Raw genomic sequence first — 15,240 nt, 5'->3', positions numbered from 1 at the left:
GAAGCATCTCGCAGCATACCAGACTCCAAATGGGTCTCAGTAAAGGCCTGCAAATTTGAAGTAGTGGGTATCAGGGGCTGCGAAAGCGCCGCACTGAGTACCGGCAAACTAGCGACTAGCTTAACGGAAGCGTCGTCGGCAGCTTTGGACCTATGCTGTCTGTCTAAGTCTTTATCTTTACACTTTTTCAGAATGTCGGCAGTCGGATGGCTTATCGATGCCATTTCTGGATAACTGAACACAGTACCAAAATAATTAGATGCGAAAATGAACAGATGATGAATAGATAGAGGATTGAATGAGGCAAAAAACTGACAGCGAGGGATGTCGTGGTCTGGGCCTAAGCAAAGAATGCAGTACGAATGAAAATCTTTATGAGGTATTTGCTTTCCACAAGAAATACAACTGTTAACTTAAACTGACATCGGTTTAGTGCAAGAAAATGGATCCCCAACGGGGTACTTAGAGCTTTTTCGAAGACTTCAGATCTGAAACTCGAAAACGAAGATTTCAGGAGTTGGCCGACTAGCACTTGCAAACTGCTACTGCTTCGGGCACCGCACGGCAAGGAAGACTGATGTAATGGCATCAGCTGCATGCTTTACACCCCTGACTACCGGACGTCATGAAAGATGAGACAGCAACCAACGCAGGACCCAAGACTTTGATAATCAGGTGGACTGAGGGCTACCTGCAAGCAGATGACCCAAATGTAATGACTGCAACAGTGAAACATGAAGAATATCTCGCTGCACTTCGTGTTGGAAGGAGATGCGAAGAGATCGTAGCAAGACTGACACCACTCGAGAAAGATCTGCTCCACTACAGTAGGATTCAGAGACCACTTGTAAGGCATTAAAATAGTCCTTGGTCATTTTGTCCACCAGTATATTGGATCGACCCGGAATGTGCATTGCTACCACAAAATGGCTGGTGGAGATCACTCATTCCAACACTCTCATGGCCTCGTGATAAAGGGGGTAAGATCAGATTCCTCCCTGCTTGTTGATGTACCAGACCACTGACATGTTGTCTGTCTGAATTGCAATATTCCCAGAAAAAGAAAGGGATGAAAGGCCTGCAATGCTAACAAGACCGCCCTCATCTCTAGAACACTGATAAGCAAATTGGTCTCGTTCAGGGATCACGTGCCTTGGACTGTCCTGCCCAAGCAATGCCCACCACACTAGCTGGGAGGCGTCTGTGGACACCGTGGCTTAAGGAGCGGCTGCAATAAATGTCTGTCCCTCAACTAGCTTTGAAAACAGCGTATCCACCAGAGGAAGGACTTCCTGCAAGCATTGCTTATGTGAACTGGATGCGTCAACAGCAGATCCAATAAAAACCATTGGACCATTAGTGTCCACTGTTGGACCCGCATATGAAGAGAAGCACAGGGGAGAAGAATAATAGTGGCTGTCATGGAACCTAGGGCTCTTAAAACCGACTCAGCTGGAGGAAGATGAGACTTAAGGATCACAAACACATGAAGTTGTAAGTTTCAGACTATCTCTGGAGTTAAAAAGACCTTGAACAGTAACATATCTATCCTCACTCCAATGGAGTCCAAGACCTGAACTGGGTCTAGAGAAGACTTGGAATGTTGATTGAAATTCCCAGCAAGTCTGACAGCTTTAGGAAACCGTCTCTGGCCTGACAAAGTAGACACCCGGTGGAAGCGGCAAGGAGCCAATCGTCCAGGTAAAGGTAGACCTGTATCCCCTGAAGTCTCAGCTGAGCCACTACTATTGCCATGACCTTGGTGAAAACCCTGAAGGCTGCGGTGAGACTTAAGGGTAGGGCTCGGAACTGACAGTGACTGGCCCCCCTAGCTGAAAGCAGAGGAACCTCCTGGAGCATCTGTACATTTTGATGTGGTAGTATGTGACCTGGAGATCTGTTGAGCACATCCAGTCGTTCTCCTGCAGGTAAGGCAGGATGGACTGCAGAGGACCATCCAGGATTTCTCTTTGGCAACTGACATGTTTAGAGTGGAAAGGTCCAGGATTGGCCTTAGGTACCCTGTCTTTTTTGGCACTAAAAAGAACCTGGAATAGACGCCTGATCCGGGAGATGTTTGGGGGAACAGGAGGAGTCACAAAGCGGATGGTATAACCTCTGAATATTATTTGAAGCACCCCAACTGTCTGACAAGGACTCCCATGCCGTCAGGTGCATAGAAAGGCGACCCCCGACTGCCTCCAGAGCAGTCGGGCAACGCCTCAGGGCTGCAAGGCAGGCCTGTCCGAGAACGCTTTTCACGGCCCTAAGATTCTCAGACACCCCTCCCCCCTCCTCTGGGCTGGCATCTGTCCTAACTCCCTCTGCCTCTAGGGGAAGGTGAGTCTCGAGTGTCCCGGGAATACTGAGACTTCCGGTACCCCATCTTCTTCTGCCCCTGTAATTCCTGGAAAAGGATCTTTGGGGGTTAGAGAAGCAGATCCCGATGACAGACAGCGTCTTCCCATCCTTCTCACTCTGGACCAACGTCTCACGAACCGTCTTTCCAAGCAAGGAAGACCCATCGTAGGAGGCATTCGCAAAAGACACCTTAAAAGGTTCCGTGAATTGACAAAGTCTGAGCCAGGCTTGATGCCTCACGGCAACACCGGACCCAGCTGCCCTTGATGCTCCTTCAGTAGCATGTGAAAGGACACGCATGGGCGTATTAGTAACCACTTTGAGAGTGGCCATTTGCACACAGAATGTGCATTTATCCTCCGGTGACATGGACTCTTGGGGCGACTCAGTGAACTCCTTGACCAGGTCTTGCTTTAGTCTAGTTACATGGGCCAAATAATTCAGCACCCTTATAGAAAAGGAGGCTGAGGCATATGTTTGCTTTCCCAGACGATCCATCGTCCTGGACTCTCGGCTGGGTGGATGAACTGTAGAACTTTCCAGGGCTAGTTCTTAGTGGCAGCCGCTACCGCCATGGCATCCACTGGGGACCCCTTGTTCCAACTCAGGTCTACTGGAGGGCTCAGGATTTTATCGTGGCGGCTGGGGATTGGCTCCATGGTGTCTGGCTCCTTCCATGCCCTGGTGGTAATAGGGTCCAGCAAGGGATCCACGGGGGCGGGGACACCCAGGAGGTAGACGGGCCCATGTCGAAGGCCTCCAGGAACACTGGCTCGTCCAAGGAAGGCTTGGGGTGCAGAAGATCCTCCCACTGGTGCAGTATTTCCATGATGTCTCAAAAGGAGACATAGTCGGGGGGGTGATCAGGGGGAACCTTCCCCTTCCTCCAAATCGGTATCCTCAGTGAGGGACTCTTGGAAAGGAGTCCAGGTGAATCCTTTCGCATGTTCGTTTGTGAGGAATCTCTTCAGTGGGACTCTCTAGAGGGCTCGCAAACTACCGCTGTGGTTCCTTGAGGGAAGCAGTCAGGGGCACATCGAGCACAGGCTTTCCCTGCATGGGCAAAAAGGCTTAAGACGCACCCACAGATGAGGGAGTCAGGGCGGAATCCGATGAGATGGTCAGGGGCATAGATCTCCTGGACAGAACCCTTTCCATCACGTCGAAAGCCGAGGGGGAGCGAGCCTCCTGAGAAACTAATAAGGAAGCTGGTCTTCCCAGATCTGGCGTGGGGATCGGAGCCGAACCAGATGGAGCCGAGATACCAAGGGGTAGGCCTTGACCAGAGAGCATCAGAGCCAAAGGAGAAAGGCCCAATCCCGTGGGATCTGGCACCCAGGCTTTGGCTCCAAGAGCCGCTCGGATCCGAACTAGTCGGATCCAACGAGCTCAACGTAACGGCCAGCATTGAGGTACTCTGTACCATCGGCGCGGACCCCCTGACTTCGGGACCTCTTGGATCCAATAACTCTGATACCACGGGTCGGACAGGAGAAGGAGATATCAGGGCAAAAAAGGGAAGGGAGCTCCCCTATCCAAAGGGAGAGGTTGCTGGCAAGACCCCCATCTGAATCTGGGTGCGAACATACCTTCACATCATTTTGTCCATGTCCGCTTCAAATAAAGTTCTGGTAGACCACAACGAGCCACCGACATCGACTGGGAGGGTCGATGTACAGAAGCGCTAGAATGTGGTCTAACGCTCCTCCGGCGAAAAGCTTGGCGATTGGAGCAGAGTAGAAGCTGGCCTCGAAAATACTGGCCGTTTACGAGGAGGACGCACCGGATCTGACCGGTCCGGGGATCTTTTCCTCACTCTCTCTCTCTTTGCTCCTCTCTTTACTAGACTCCCTAACCACAGGCCTATGTCCAGAAGGTTGAGTCACGGTCTAGGAGGTAGAGACAGTGGCTAAAGAAGAAGCGGTCACGGCCGTGACCGCAACAGAAGTAGAGGCAGCCACCTCCATAGCAGGGAAAAGTCCCTTGAGGATCAATTTTGCCCTATGATCCTTTAGGTCCCTGGGGTTGAACCCCGAACAAATAGGGCAGTCCGCAGAAAGATGGGCTGCCCCCAAACACACAGTGTATGGCCATCTGTCGAGGACAATTTATGACCACACTCTGTGCACTTTTTAAAGACCAGCTTGGTCTGCTGATCTGCCATGCCAACAAAGAAGGTACGATGTGCCAAAAGTTTAAGCTACCTGACCCCAACACTCACACACAACTCGAGGTAAGGCCTACACTACCTACAACACAAAAAAAAAAAAAAAAAAATTTCTAATGGAAAACGTGACGTGAAATGAAGGGGGGGGGGGGCGGCACAGGTCAGAAGAAACCTGCCTACACCTACAGCAACTCGAACACACAGAAAAAAAGAAAAAGTACCTACCACGCCTGGAGCATTAAGACCACGCTGGTTGGCAAAGCAATGGCAAACGAGATCTGAAAGAAGGAAGGAGATGGAGTGGTATTATGGGTAAGGGGAGGAGCTTGGAGCTCGAAACAGATGCTGGTGAAGCTGCCATCTCGGATCCAGTACGGATCCCACATCCCACAAGTTGATGATCAAATGAAGTCATCTACTTCAGATTTAATCATTTTTGTCCTTGAAGCAAGATCTATCTCAGATCATTCCAATGTGTCTCTGAGCATCAACACAACACGCTAATGGCCAGAGCAGCAATCCCACCTGGACATTAAAGAGTAATTTCCTTAAAAAAGATGATGTTACAAACTAAATTAGCCAATATCTGAAAGAGTTTGAGCTTGAATCCCATGTATGCTCCATCCCTTTTGATGTTCAATGGGCTGCTGCCAAAGCAGTTATCAAAGGGATACTTATACAAAAAGCATCCATTTATAAAAGAAGGAGCAAAGGCATATCAGTGACCACACTGATGAGTACAACAAAATTGACTGACAACTTCAAAATAACTACTCTCCAGACATATAAAATAAATTACATGAGAATAAAAATAATATATATTCCTTTTATCAAAAAAAAAAAATCCTTAGCCAAATTAAGGCACCTGTGTAGATACTCGGAATGGGCTCAAACTCCCTGTAGAACACTGGCCAAATTAATAAACAAAGATGGCCCAAACTATATATCTGAATTAAAATATAAAGGGAAAACTCTATACAGAAATTATGACATTGTTAATGCTTTCACAGAAATCTTTAGTGATATTTACAATCCCAAAAATCAAACTCATAAGGATACCTACAAAGAGTTCTTGGATAAACTATCCTTTCCCAAACTAAGTCATTCAGAACATAATCTATTAGCTAGCCCTATAAACTCTAAATGAAATGAACTTAGCTATCAAAAAAGCTCAAACCCAACAAGGCGCCAGGACCCGATGGTTTTACAGGTGAATTTTTCCAAATTTTCAATAATCGACTTATTAAAATTTTTCTTAACCTCTACAACTACATTTTCTTAAAGGGGATTACTGATAAATATTTGAACTCTAAAACAATCCTTATCCTGAAACCTACTTCTGAGAAGCATAAACCTTTTAGCTACAGGCCTATTGCTCTGATTAATATAGATATAAAAAATTTGACATCTATCCTAGCGAGTAGAATGCAGAAGGTTCTGGCTTCAGTTATTTCCTCTGAGCAAATAGGTTTCATGAAACGACAGCTATGACATAATAGTCTCACTTTAGACACACTTGTTATTTCTTATAAATAACCATCAGAGATACACCCTCACGTTTGATGGCACTACAGCTTTTGACAACGTGGATCTAAATTTCTTATATCTAACCATGCAATACTTAAATTTCCCTGATTTTATGATTAACACTATTAGAATGCTTTATAACAACACTTCTACCTCTGTACATCAACAAAACAATGTCTCAAGCTATTAAAATTACTAATGGAACTAGACAGGGCTGCCCCCTTTCACCACATCTTTTTAATATTTATCTTGAACCTCTCCATCTATTCATTAGCCAAAAAATGTATCATCATATAGCAAGAGTTTTTAACACTAAGATAAATTATTCACCATTTGCAGATAACTTAAATATTTACTTTGAATTCCCAAACAGTGATCTCCATAGAATTCGTAAATCAACAAGTCTCTTTTCCACTGCTGCTAACTATAAACTAAATCCCCCAAAATCTATTTCCCCACTAAATCCTCATAAACATCTGGAATCCTACTAACCCCTGTCTGACATACCTGTTAAATACTCAATCAAATATCTAGGAATAAACTTTATGCACTCACATCAGGATTTAAAGAAAGCTAACTTGAGTAGAGTCTGGAAACAAATCAACAACGACCTTTCCAGATGGAAAAATATCAATTTATCCTTACTGTCAAAAACTGCTATTGTTAAAATGAACATTCTCCCCAGGACATTTCATCTAAACTCAATAAAGTTACATATACCCCTAATTTTTTCAATAAAATGGAAACCACCATCTCAAAATTCCTATGGTTCCCTAAATCAACCAGAATCTCTTATAAAAAATTAATACTTCCAAAAGAAAAAGGTGTAATGAGCCTCCCCAATTTTAGTCTTTACTATAATATGATAAAAGCAAGCAGTTTAATCCAAATTGCGAACTATGAACCATTGGTCGATACATGGACCACAATTCTAGGTTAAAATCTGGTGCAAGTATATACAATCACTCAAATTAAATCCTCACTCTATCCCATATTTAATGTTTGGCAGTGAATACAAATCTAAAATTCTACCTACATTAAAAGATAAAATGAATATCTTTCAAGCATTGCTACGTTCTATTAATCTACAGGATACTCTTCTTGTTCTCCAACCAATTCACCTAAACCCAAACATAAAAATTAATAATAAAATGAGAGACCTATTTAGCATTCCTATAATTAAAAATGCCACTGTATAGCATTTTTACCATTCCAAGAACTTTGCTGCTGTTAAAGAACTTTCTGGGGCCCCAAGCAGATATGACTCCATGTTAAGACAACTTAATTATTAAAACAAAAATTCGCAAACACCAAAGTGAGTGAACAAGACGTAACTCTAGCAGAATCAATCATCAAAACCCTTTCCCTTAGGAACAAAATAATATCTCATGCCTACAAGCTCCTGATAAACATCAAATATCAACAATCACTCTTATACTCCAATTACTGGGATGACATTAAAGGTGAAATTTCTACTGAGTCCAAATATGAAACTATTCGGAATACCCTTACTCTAACCCCTTTCAAGAATTTGATTTATACCCAACTTATGATCAATAATAACACCACGGACCGAGGGAACTACCACCCCATTAGCCTGACGAGCCTGGTCTGCAAAGCCATGGAACGCATCATGGAACTTATAAACAAAGACATTGATAAGCTTCCAACTCTGGACCCCACCCAGTTTGGGTTTGTAAAAGGAATATCATGTCTCTTAAACCTGATAAGACTTCTTTGAAGCAGTCACCAAAGACATAGACGAGGGTAAGGTGGTTCACACAGCATATCTAGATCTTGCCAAGGCTTTCAACACCATTCCCCACTCTGGAATTATAGACAAACTCACTAAACTAGGTATAAATCCCTATGTCACAAGATGGGTTGCCAACTGGCTCACTGACAGAACCCACACTGTGAAAGTAGCAGACTCCAAATCCGACTTCAGACCAGTGACAAGTGGAGTACCACAGGGTTCAGTCCTGGGTCCTCTCCTTTTGGTATCTACTTATCTGAAGTACGGGCTAACACAGTATGTCTTTGGCTAACGAAGTTCGCAGAAGACTGCAAACTAGGAGCCATAATCGAAACGCCTAATGATGTGGACATCCTACAAAAGGGCCTCACTGAGACAGATGCCTAGTGTCAAAGACATGGCCTCAAGCTCAATGCCAAAAAGTGCATTGTCATCTCCTTTGGTAAAAACTCTGTACCCATGAACTACATCTTAGGCGGTAGTATACTTAACACGGAAAGTGTGATAAGAGACCTTGGGACACAGGTGGACAGTAGTCTCTCCTTTGATAATCACATCACCACAGTAGCCAGGAAATCCTTCTACGTGGCACACCTCATCACAAAATGTTTCTCATCCAGAAAATAAAAGGTCACCGTTCCCCTCTACTCATCACTCATTAGACCCATTATAGAGTATAACGCCCCTTTTGGTATGTACCTCACAAGACATCTACAACAACTGGAAAGACTGCAGAAATACCTCACAAAGAGGATTACCGACCTCAAACAGATGCCCTACACAGACTGTCTCAAAAACCTCCAACTTTACTCCGTCGCACATTGCCTACTCAGAGGTGATCTCTGCCTAACATACAAAGCTATGTCAAACCCAGAGCTGTTGGACAATGCTGCACTTAAAGAAATCCCAATCCCTCCGAGCTACATGCTCTAGGGACCTAAACCTTGTCACCACAACAAACAGAACATGCCGGAGGGATAGATTCCTGTCCCAAAGACTTCCTATACTCTGGAATAAACTACCTATCTATATCAAACAAAGCTCCTCATTAGCACTCTTCAAGAAAAATCTTGATGACTGGATGGGAAATAGGAAATTCACCCCGGGGATCACTTCCATGGCTCTGCTCGACAGTGGCACAGGAAAATACTTTTCTTGGGTGGCAAAAGCCAGGGTACATTTTTGGATGGGCTTGTATAGGCCCCTAGGGCCGACAGCCTAGTACCTACCTATGAACCTATACCTCCTATGGTTCTATTAAAATTTGGGTACAATAAAAACCTAACATGTCCCTTTTGTTCCCTCCAGCGTGCAGATTTACTCCACATCTTTTGGAGTTGCAAAAATATATATAAATTATGGTGCTCTCTCAGAGCACAATTGGAAAAAAATGGGGTACGAGAAGACCACCTTTTTCCTGGCAAACTACAATCCAGAATATTACTCCTAAACCTGTAATAGGTGTTCGGAGACCCAATTAACTGTGTGCTCTTCTCAAATACTTTATAGCGAAGAAGTGAGTGAATCCCTCAGTAATCTCTTGGGGAAACTTTTAAAACTATGACAGTTAAGAATATATCTGCACATAAATTTTGCTCTAACAGTAAAAAGAAAAAAAAGACTATTTCCAGAAATACTGGTGCAGTCTCTGACTTAATTCAATCAAAATAATTGTCATACAACAATCACTACAATTAACAGAATCTGTGAAGACCTTTGTGTTTGTACTTTTCAGTACTACAACAAATTAATGCTGATGATAATCTATTGTCAATCACACTAGTATGATGTCCCTTTACACATCTGTTAAGGCATCCAAGTTGTAAATAGTTGTAAATATTGTGAAAAGTGTTCTCTCACAATATACCCCCTTTTTCTTCTTTATTCTACTCATTAATCAAACTTACATCTCCTCTAACCATCATTAATTCTCCTGTTAAATATGGACAAAGTATATCGTTTCTTGTATCACATTAGTTTCTTATAAGGGGTCTCTTCACTACTTTCTATCCTAAAGGTTCATGTTTTTGATACGGCTACCAGGGGTGTTTAGGAGAGAAGTATTTCCTTTATCACCTTTTATTTTTATTTTACTTTTTCTTTTTTATTGCCTTGCTATGATGGAATATGTCTGCTTGTTACATTGTTGCAATATTTTGTATAGCAAGACTGATAATTGTATATAATGTAATATAGTGTGTCTTGATATGTTTCTTTTTTTCTGTTATAAATCTGCAAAACTTTATATTTGAAAAAAAAAGTGCTGTCAGGGTATTTTTTTTTGTGAAGCACCAAACCCTTACAAAAAATAACAGAAAATATACACTAACCAATGACAATCAAACAATACACAAACAATACAGAGATAATGGAAAAAGCTATTTTGTCAGACTGTTGTAAAAGAAGCTGGAAGAAATGAAATATCTGGTGGTCAGCATGCCTCATTCATACTGACATCTGCATGAGGTAAAGGTAGCACCAGAGTGACTGCTGAGATATGCAGCCAGCTGAAATAACAGAAATTTAATATTTTCACTGTCCATGACTCAGTTCAGAATTTCTCAAAAATTACACTGTGATTTTAAAAAATATTTCATATACTAAACTCTTCTAAGACAAAATGTAGAAACACAAGACACATAGTTGATGACCAACAGAAGTTGCATTACAGTTGTCATTTACCACTTTTAGTAAATACTATGCCAACATGAAAATTACTGAGTTGAAATTCAACCATTTGTGTTCCAAAGCCAAAAGTAACCATCATAAGATCACATCAATTCAAGCAATCTAACCCTTTCTTTCTGATTAACAATACACCGATCAGTAAGCGGTGAGTTAGGGAAAAAGGCAGATGTCATTTTTATTTTAACAGGGCATGCACTCAGTTAGTGTCTGTTCTATTCAGTAACAGAAAATCTGAAAGAAAAAAGACTAATTAGGGTGCTGTGAACACAGAAATGTAGCTCAATGCAGAAACAAAAGATGTTCTAAAGTGTGCTATGCAACACTACTGCAGCTATCTGTAAGTTCTGAACATACCTGCTGCTGGCCTTGTTGTGCCTGAGGATTCCCTTGCTGGTTGGCTGAGCCTGATGCTGCTGCAGCAGCTGCAGCTTGTTGCTGAAACAGATTGGCTGGGTAAACTCCCCAAGGAGTAACTCCGTAGTACTGGTGGGGGACTACAGCAGGACCTGATAAACAAAAAACAATGCACCTAATTTACTAATTTATTTATTTGTGTTTTAATGGTTGGGTTGACCCTTTTGGGCCATGTCCACTTTCAGGAGGGACCTGGCGAACATTCTCACTTTTACAAAATATAACAAACACATTTAGATACTGTTACTCAAACAACAGCAAAACAGGTACAAAGCATTTAATAAATGAATCAGGGTACAATGGAAAACATGCATGTTAAGACTGCAAGGTTAAACAGAAAATATTAAGAATTGTACAGGCTGGAGAATTTCTTTGAAGACTGCAGTACAAAACCATATGCAAGATGATGTCAAAAGCAAACAAAATGTAAAACAACAATGAAAAATAAATGCTGTGAATATTGCAAAATTTCAAGTACAAAGTAATGTGAATGAAGGAATCAAAAATATAAACTGTAAAAGAAATAAGGAAAGGAAAAGTAATTTTAAACAGAAAAATGTACATTGACGTTAAGAAAAGGGAAAAAAAATTGAAGACAGAAGTACAGGCACAAAGTAGCCAAGAAAATATAACAGCAGAAGATACGATCGGAAAACTAAGTGAAGGCTACTTGCTCCAACATCTGTGCAGGATGGAGGCAGGTATTGCCCGAAATGTTCGAAACATGAAGAGAGGAAAAGTACAGTTGTGTACCTACCATAAATGTAGATGTTCGAGTGTATTCACTGTTGCAGTCATTACATAGGTTCATAGGTTCATACTAGGCTATCTGCCCGAGGGCATTTACAAGCCTAGCCCATAGTTTTGTGGCTTACGCCACCCCTTTAGTATGGGGAACTATACCCATTATTTTGCTGTGCCTCTGTCGAGCAGTGACACTGAGGTAATCCCTGGGGTATATCTGCGATCTGCCATCCATTGGTCAAGATTTCTCTTGAACAAGGCCAGCGAGGTGCTCTGCCTCACATATACCGGGATTTTATTCCACAGCATAGGGAGTCTTTGGGTGATGAATCTATCCCTCCAGCATGTCCTATTAATAGCCGTGTCGAGGTTTAAGTCTCTCGCCCTTGTGGCTCTGATGGATCTAGATTTTTTGAGGTGAAGCATATTCATCAAATCTGGGTTTGACATGGCCTTGTATGTTAGGCAAAGGTCACCCCTGAGCAAGCGTGCGACTGAATAGAGCTGGAGTTCTTTCAGTCGGGCAGCATAGGACAGATGTTTGAGACCCTTTATCCTTTTGGTGAGGAACTTTTGTGGCCTCTCCAGCTGCTGCAAGTACACTTGGGTTTATCCTGCTGGCAGGCGACACGCAGTCGGCCCGAGTTCCAAAGTCTTGGTCCGGCGTCGGTTGCTGTCGTCTCTTCTCTGACGTCAGTGCACCAAGGGTATAAAAGTTGCAACAGATGCCATTTTCTTCAGTTTTTCTTGCCCCAGATGTCAGGTGCCCCCAGATAGGTAGGCTGAAAAGATAGAAGTATACCAAACAACCATGCATATAATACTATAAACATTTCTTTTATCTACAAGCAAATATACCACATAGGTTGTACAGAGTTGAGAAGTACAGAATAGTCCCACCAAAGAGGGGGGTGGTGGGTGGGTAGCCAGGACTGCAACAGTGAATACACTCGAACATCTACATTTATGGTAGGTAAACAACTGTACTATGTTCATTGTGTTTCACTGTTGCAGTCATTACACTTGGGTAGAATCCCAAAGCTGAGGTTGGGTGGCTGGGTCTAGATTGGATTTGGCGAGGCTAACAAGCCCTGCAGAAAGTACAGTTTTGTATCTAACATAAATGTAGATGTTCGAGTGCTAATACAGCTGCAGTCATAACAGATGGGGTTCTCCTGCCGTCAGGTGGGTCCTCGGTCGACTGAATTTCAAAGTCTAGGTCTGGCGTCGGTTGTCATCGCTTCTTCCCTGACGTCAGTGCGACAGGGGTATAAAAGAACCAGCTGACGCCATTTTCTTCAGTTTTTCTTGCCCCAGATGTCAGGTGCCCCCAGAAGGAAGGCAATACATAAAATTATGTAATAATGCAATGCAATATAATCAAAAATAGTAGTTCCAAGCAAATACACCATAAAAGAATACCCCTAGAGGGGAAGGAGGGAGGGAAACCTGGACTGCAGCTGTATTAGCACTCGAACATCTACATTTATGGTAGGTACAAAACTGTACTATGTTCATCGTGCATACAGCTGCAGTCATAACAGATGGGTAGAATCCCAAAGCTAAGAAAGTGGTGGTAGGCACTAGGTGGAACTAGGAGGAGCCAAAATGCCCTGCAAGACTGCAGTGGCAAAGCCTGCTCTAGATTTGGAGTATAATGGTAGGTTGTAGTGCTTGGAGAAGGTATGCACTGAACTCCAAGTGGCTGCTTCCAAAATATCCTTGGTAGGAACTCCTCTGAGGAAGGCTGCAGAGGTGGCTGTGGCCCTGGTGGAATGAGTTCTAATGCCTGTAGGTACAGTTTTGCCATGAAAGGAATAGCAAAAGCGTATGCAGTGGGCTATCCATTTTGAGATTGTCCGTTGGGAAATAGGCTTTCCTTGAGCTCCTACCGCATAGGCTACAAAGAGCTGTTCTGATTTTTTGAAAGGTTTTGTTCTGTCCAAATAATAACGCAGTTGCCTGTGGATGTCCAAGGAATGTAGTAATCTCTCCACTTTGTTTTGAGGATTAGGATAAAAAGTAGGTAAATGTATGGCCTGATTTAAAGCTACCCTGGATACCACTTTAGGCGTAAAGGACGGGTTGGTTCGTAAGGAAACTCTGTCCTGATGGAAGATGATAAAAAGCTGGACAGCCATGAGAGCCTGTAGTTCTGAAACTCTACGAGCTGAAGTGATAGCCAGAAGGAAAGCTGTTTTCCAGGACAAATATTGCAAATCTGATGAGGCAGCTGGCTCAAAAGGAGGCAAAGTCAGTTTTTCCAGAATGAAATTAAGATCCCAAGCAGGTATTGGTTGTTTCCCTTGGAGGTCTTAAATTCTTAGCCCCTCTGAGGAACTGTCTTAATAGAGGGTGAGAAAATAAAGGTGGAGCAGTATTGTATTCTGCAGAAATGGCTGAGGCATGGATTTTGATGGAGGAGAACGAAAGTCCACTGCTTAGCAGTTCAGCCAAATATTGTAGTATTTGAGGTAAATTCAGTTTTCCAGGGTTCTGGCCCTTTTTCTCATTCCAGACACAAAAACGTTTCCATTTTGCGGAGTAAGCTTTTCTAGTTGATGGCCTTCTGGCCTCCAAAATGACATCCTGCACCTCCTTGGAGAGTAGGGCCTGCTGTGATGCTAAGGAATCTTCCATGCGGCTAGATTGAGTGTTTTTAACTGACTGTGAAGAATTTTGAAGCTGTGCTGAGTCAGAAGAAGAGGCATTAGAGGCAGGGTCCATGGAGGGGAATGCGTCAGGCTCCTCAGGAGTGGGTACCAGTGTTGCCTTGGCCAGTCCGGAGCAATGAGGATCATCTTTGGTCTATCTGCTCTGGTCTTCAATAGGACTTTGGGCAGCAGAGGAAGAGGCGGAAAGGCATAAACTGTCATTGATGTCCAACTGAAAGAGAGAGCGTCCACTCTCCAGGCCTTTGGATGGAAGATCCTTGAGCAGAATTTTGTCAATTGATGATTTTTGTGGGAGGCAAAGAGATCTATGTCTGGCCTTCCCCATTCTTGGATTATTTCTGTAAAAACTTTTGGATGCAACTTCCATTCGTGTGGATCTGTCATATTCCTGCTTAGGTTGTCTGCCAGCGTGTTTTCCTTGCCTGGCAAGTACTGTGCTTGTAGTTCCATTTGTAAGTCCAGGGCCATGTTCCAAAGTGACATGGCCAGTCTGCATAGGGGATAAGAATGTGTTCCTCATTGCTTGTTTATGTACCACATAACTGTGGTGTTGTCCGTTCTTATCAATAGTTGACCTGGTTGTAGAAGGTCCTTGAAAGCTATAATAGCATTTATTACTGCTAGCATTTCTTTTTGATTGATGTGAAGGTGCTTTTCTTTTTGGGATCATTTGCCCTGAATGCACCGGTCTGTCATGTGCGCCCCCCAGGCGTAGTCCGAGGCGTCTGTTGTGATGACTTGATTTGCTTGAGGCTTGCTGAATGGAAGACCTGTGTTTGTTTGACATGCTTGAGCCCACCACAGAAATTCCTTTTGCAGACATGGAATTAGTGGTATTATTGTTTCCAAACTGTGGCTGTGTTGAGACCATAGGTTTTTTAGGTACCATTGTAGTTTTCTCATATGCA

General features: G+C 43.1%; 1 protein-coding gene across 6 annotated transcripts in view; it reads right to left on the bottom strand.

The window, feature by feature from the left end:
* Positions 1-15,240, bottom strand: part of PUM1 (pumilio RNA binding family member 1) — a 3,075,948-nt gene that overhangs the window by 2,005,193 nt on the left and 1,055,515 nt on the right. For all 6 annotated transcript variants that reach the window (XM_044084662.1, XM_044084694.1, XM_044084669.1 and 3 more), the window contains exon 6: positions 10,854-11,005. In XM_044084662.1, coding sequence (XP_043940597.1) covers positions 10,854-11,005 — 152 coding nt within the window. The remainder of the gene's footprint in view (positions 1-10,853; positions 11,006-15,240) is intronic.

Source organism: Protopterus annectens, chromosome 1.part1 (genome assembly GCF_019279795.1).
Source record: "Protopterus annectens isolate FY-2018-M chromosome 1.part1, PAN1.0, whole genome shotgun sequence".
In the NCBI taxonomy this organism is placed as follows: Eukaryota; Metazoa; Chordata; order Ceratodontiformes; family Protopteridae; genus Protopterus; species Protopterus annectens.
The sequence above is the reverse complement of the archived record's forward strand: the minus strand, read 5'-3'. Positions and strand labels throughout refer to the sequence as shown.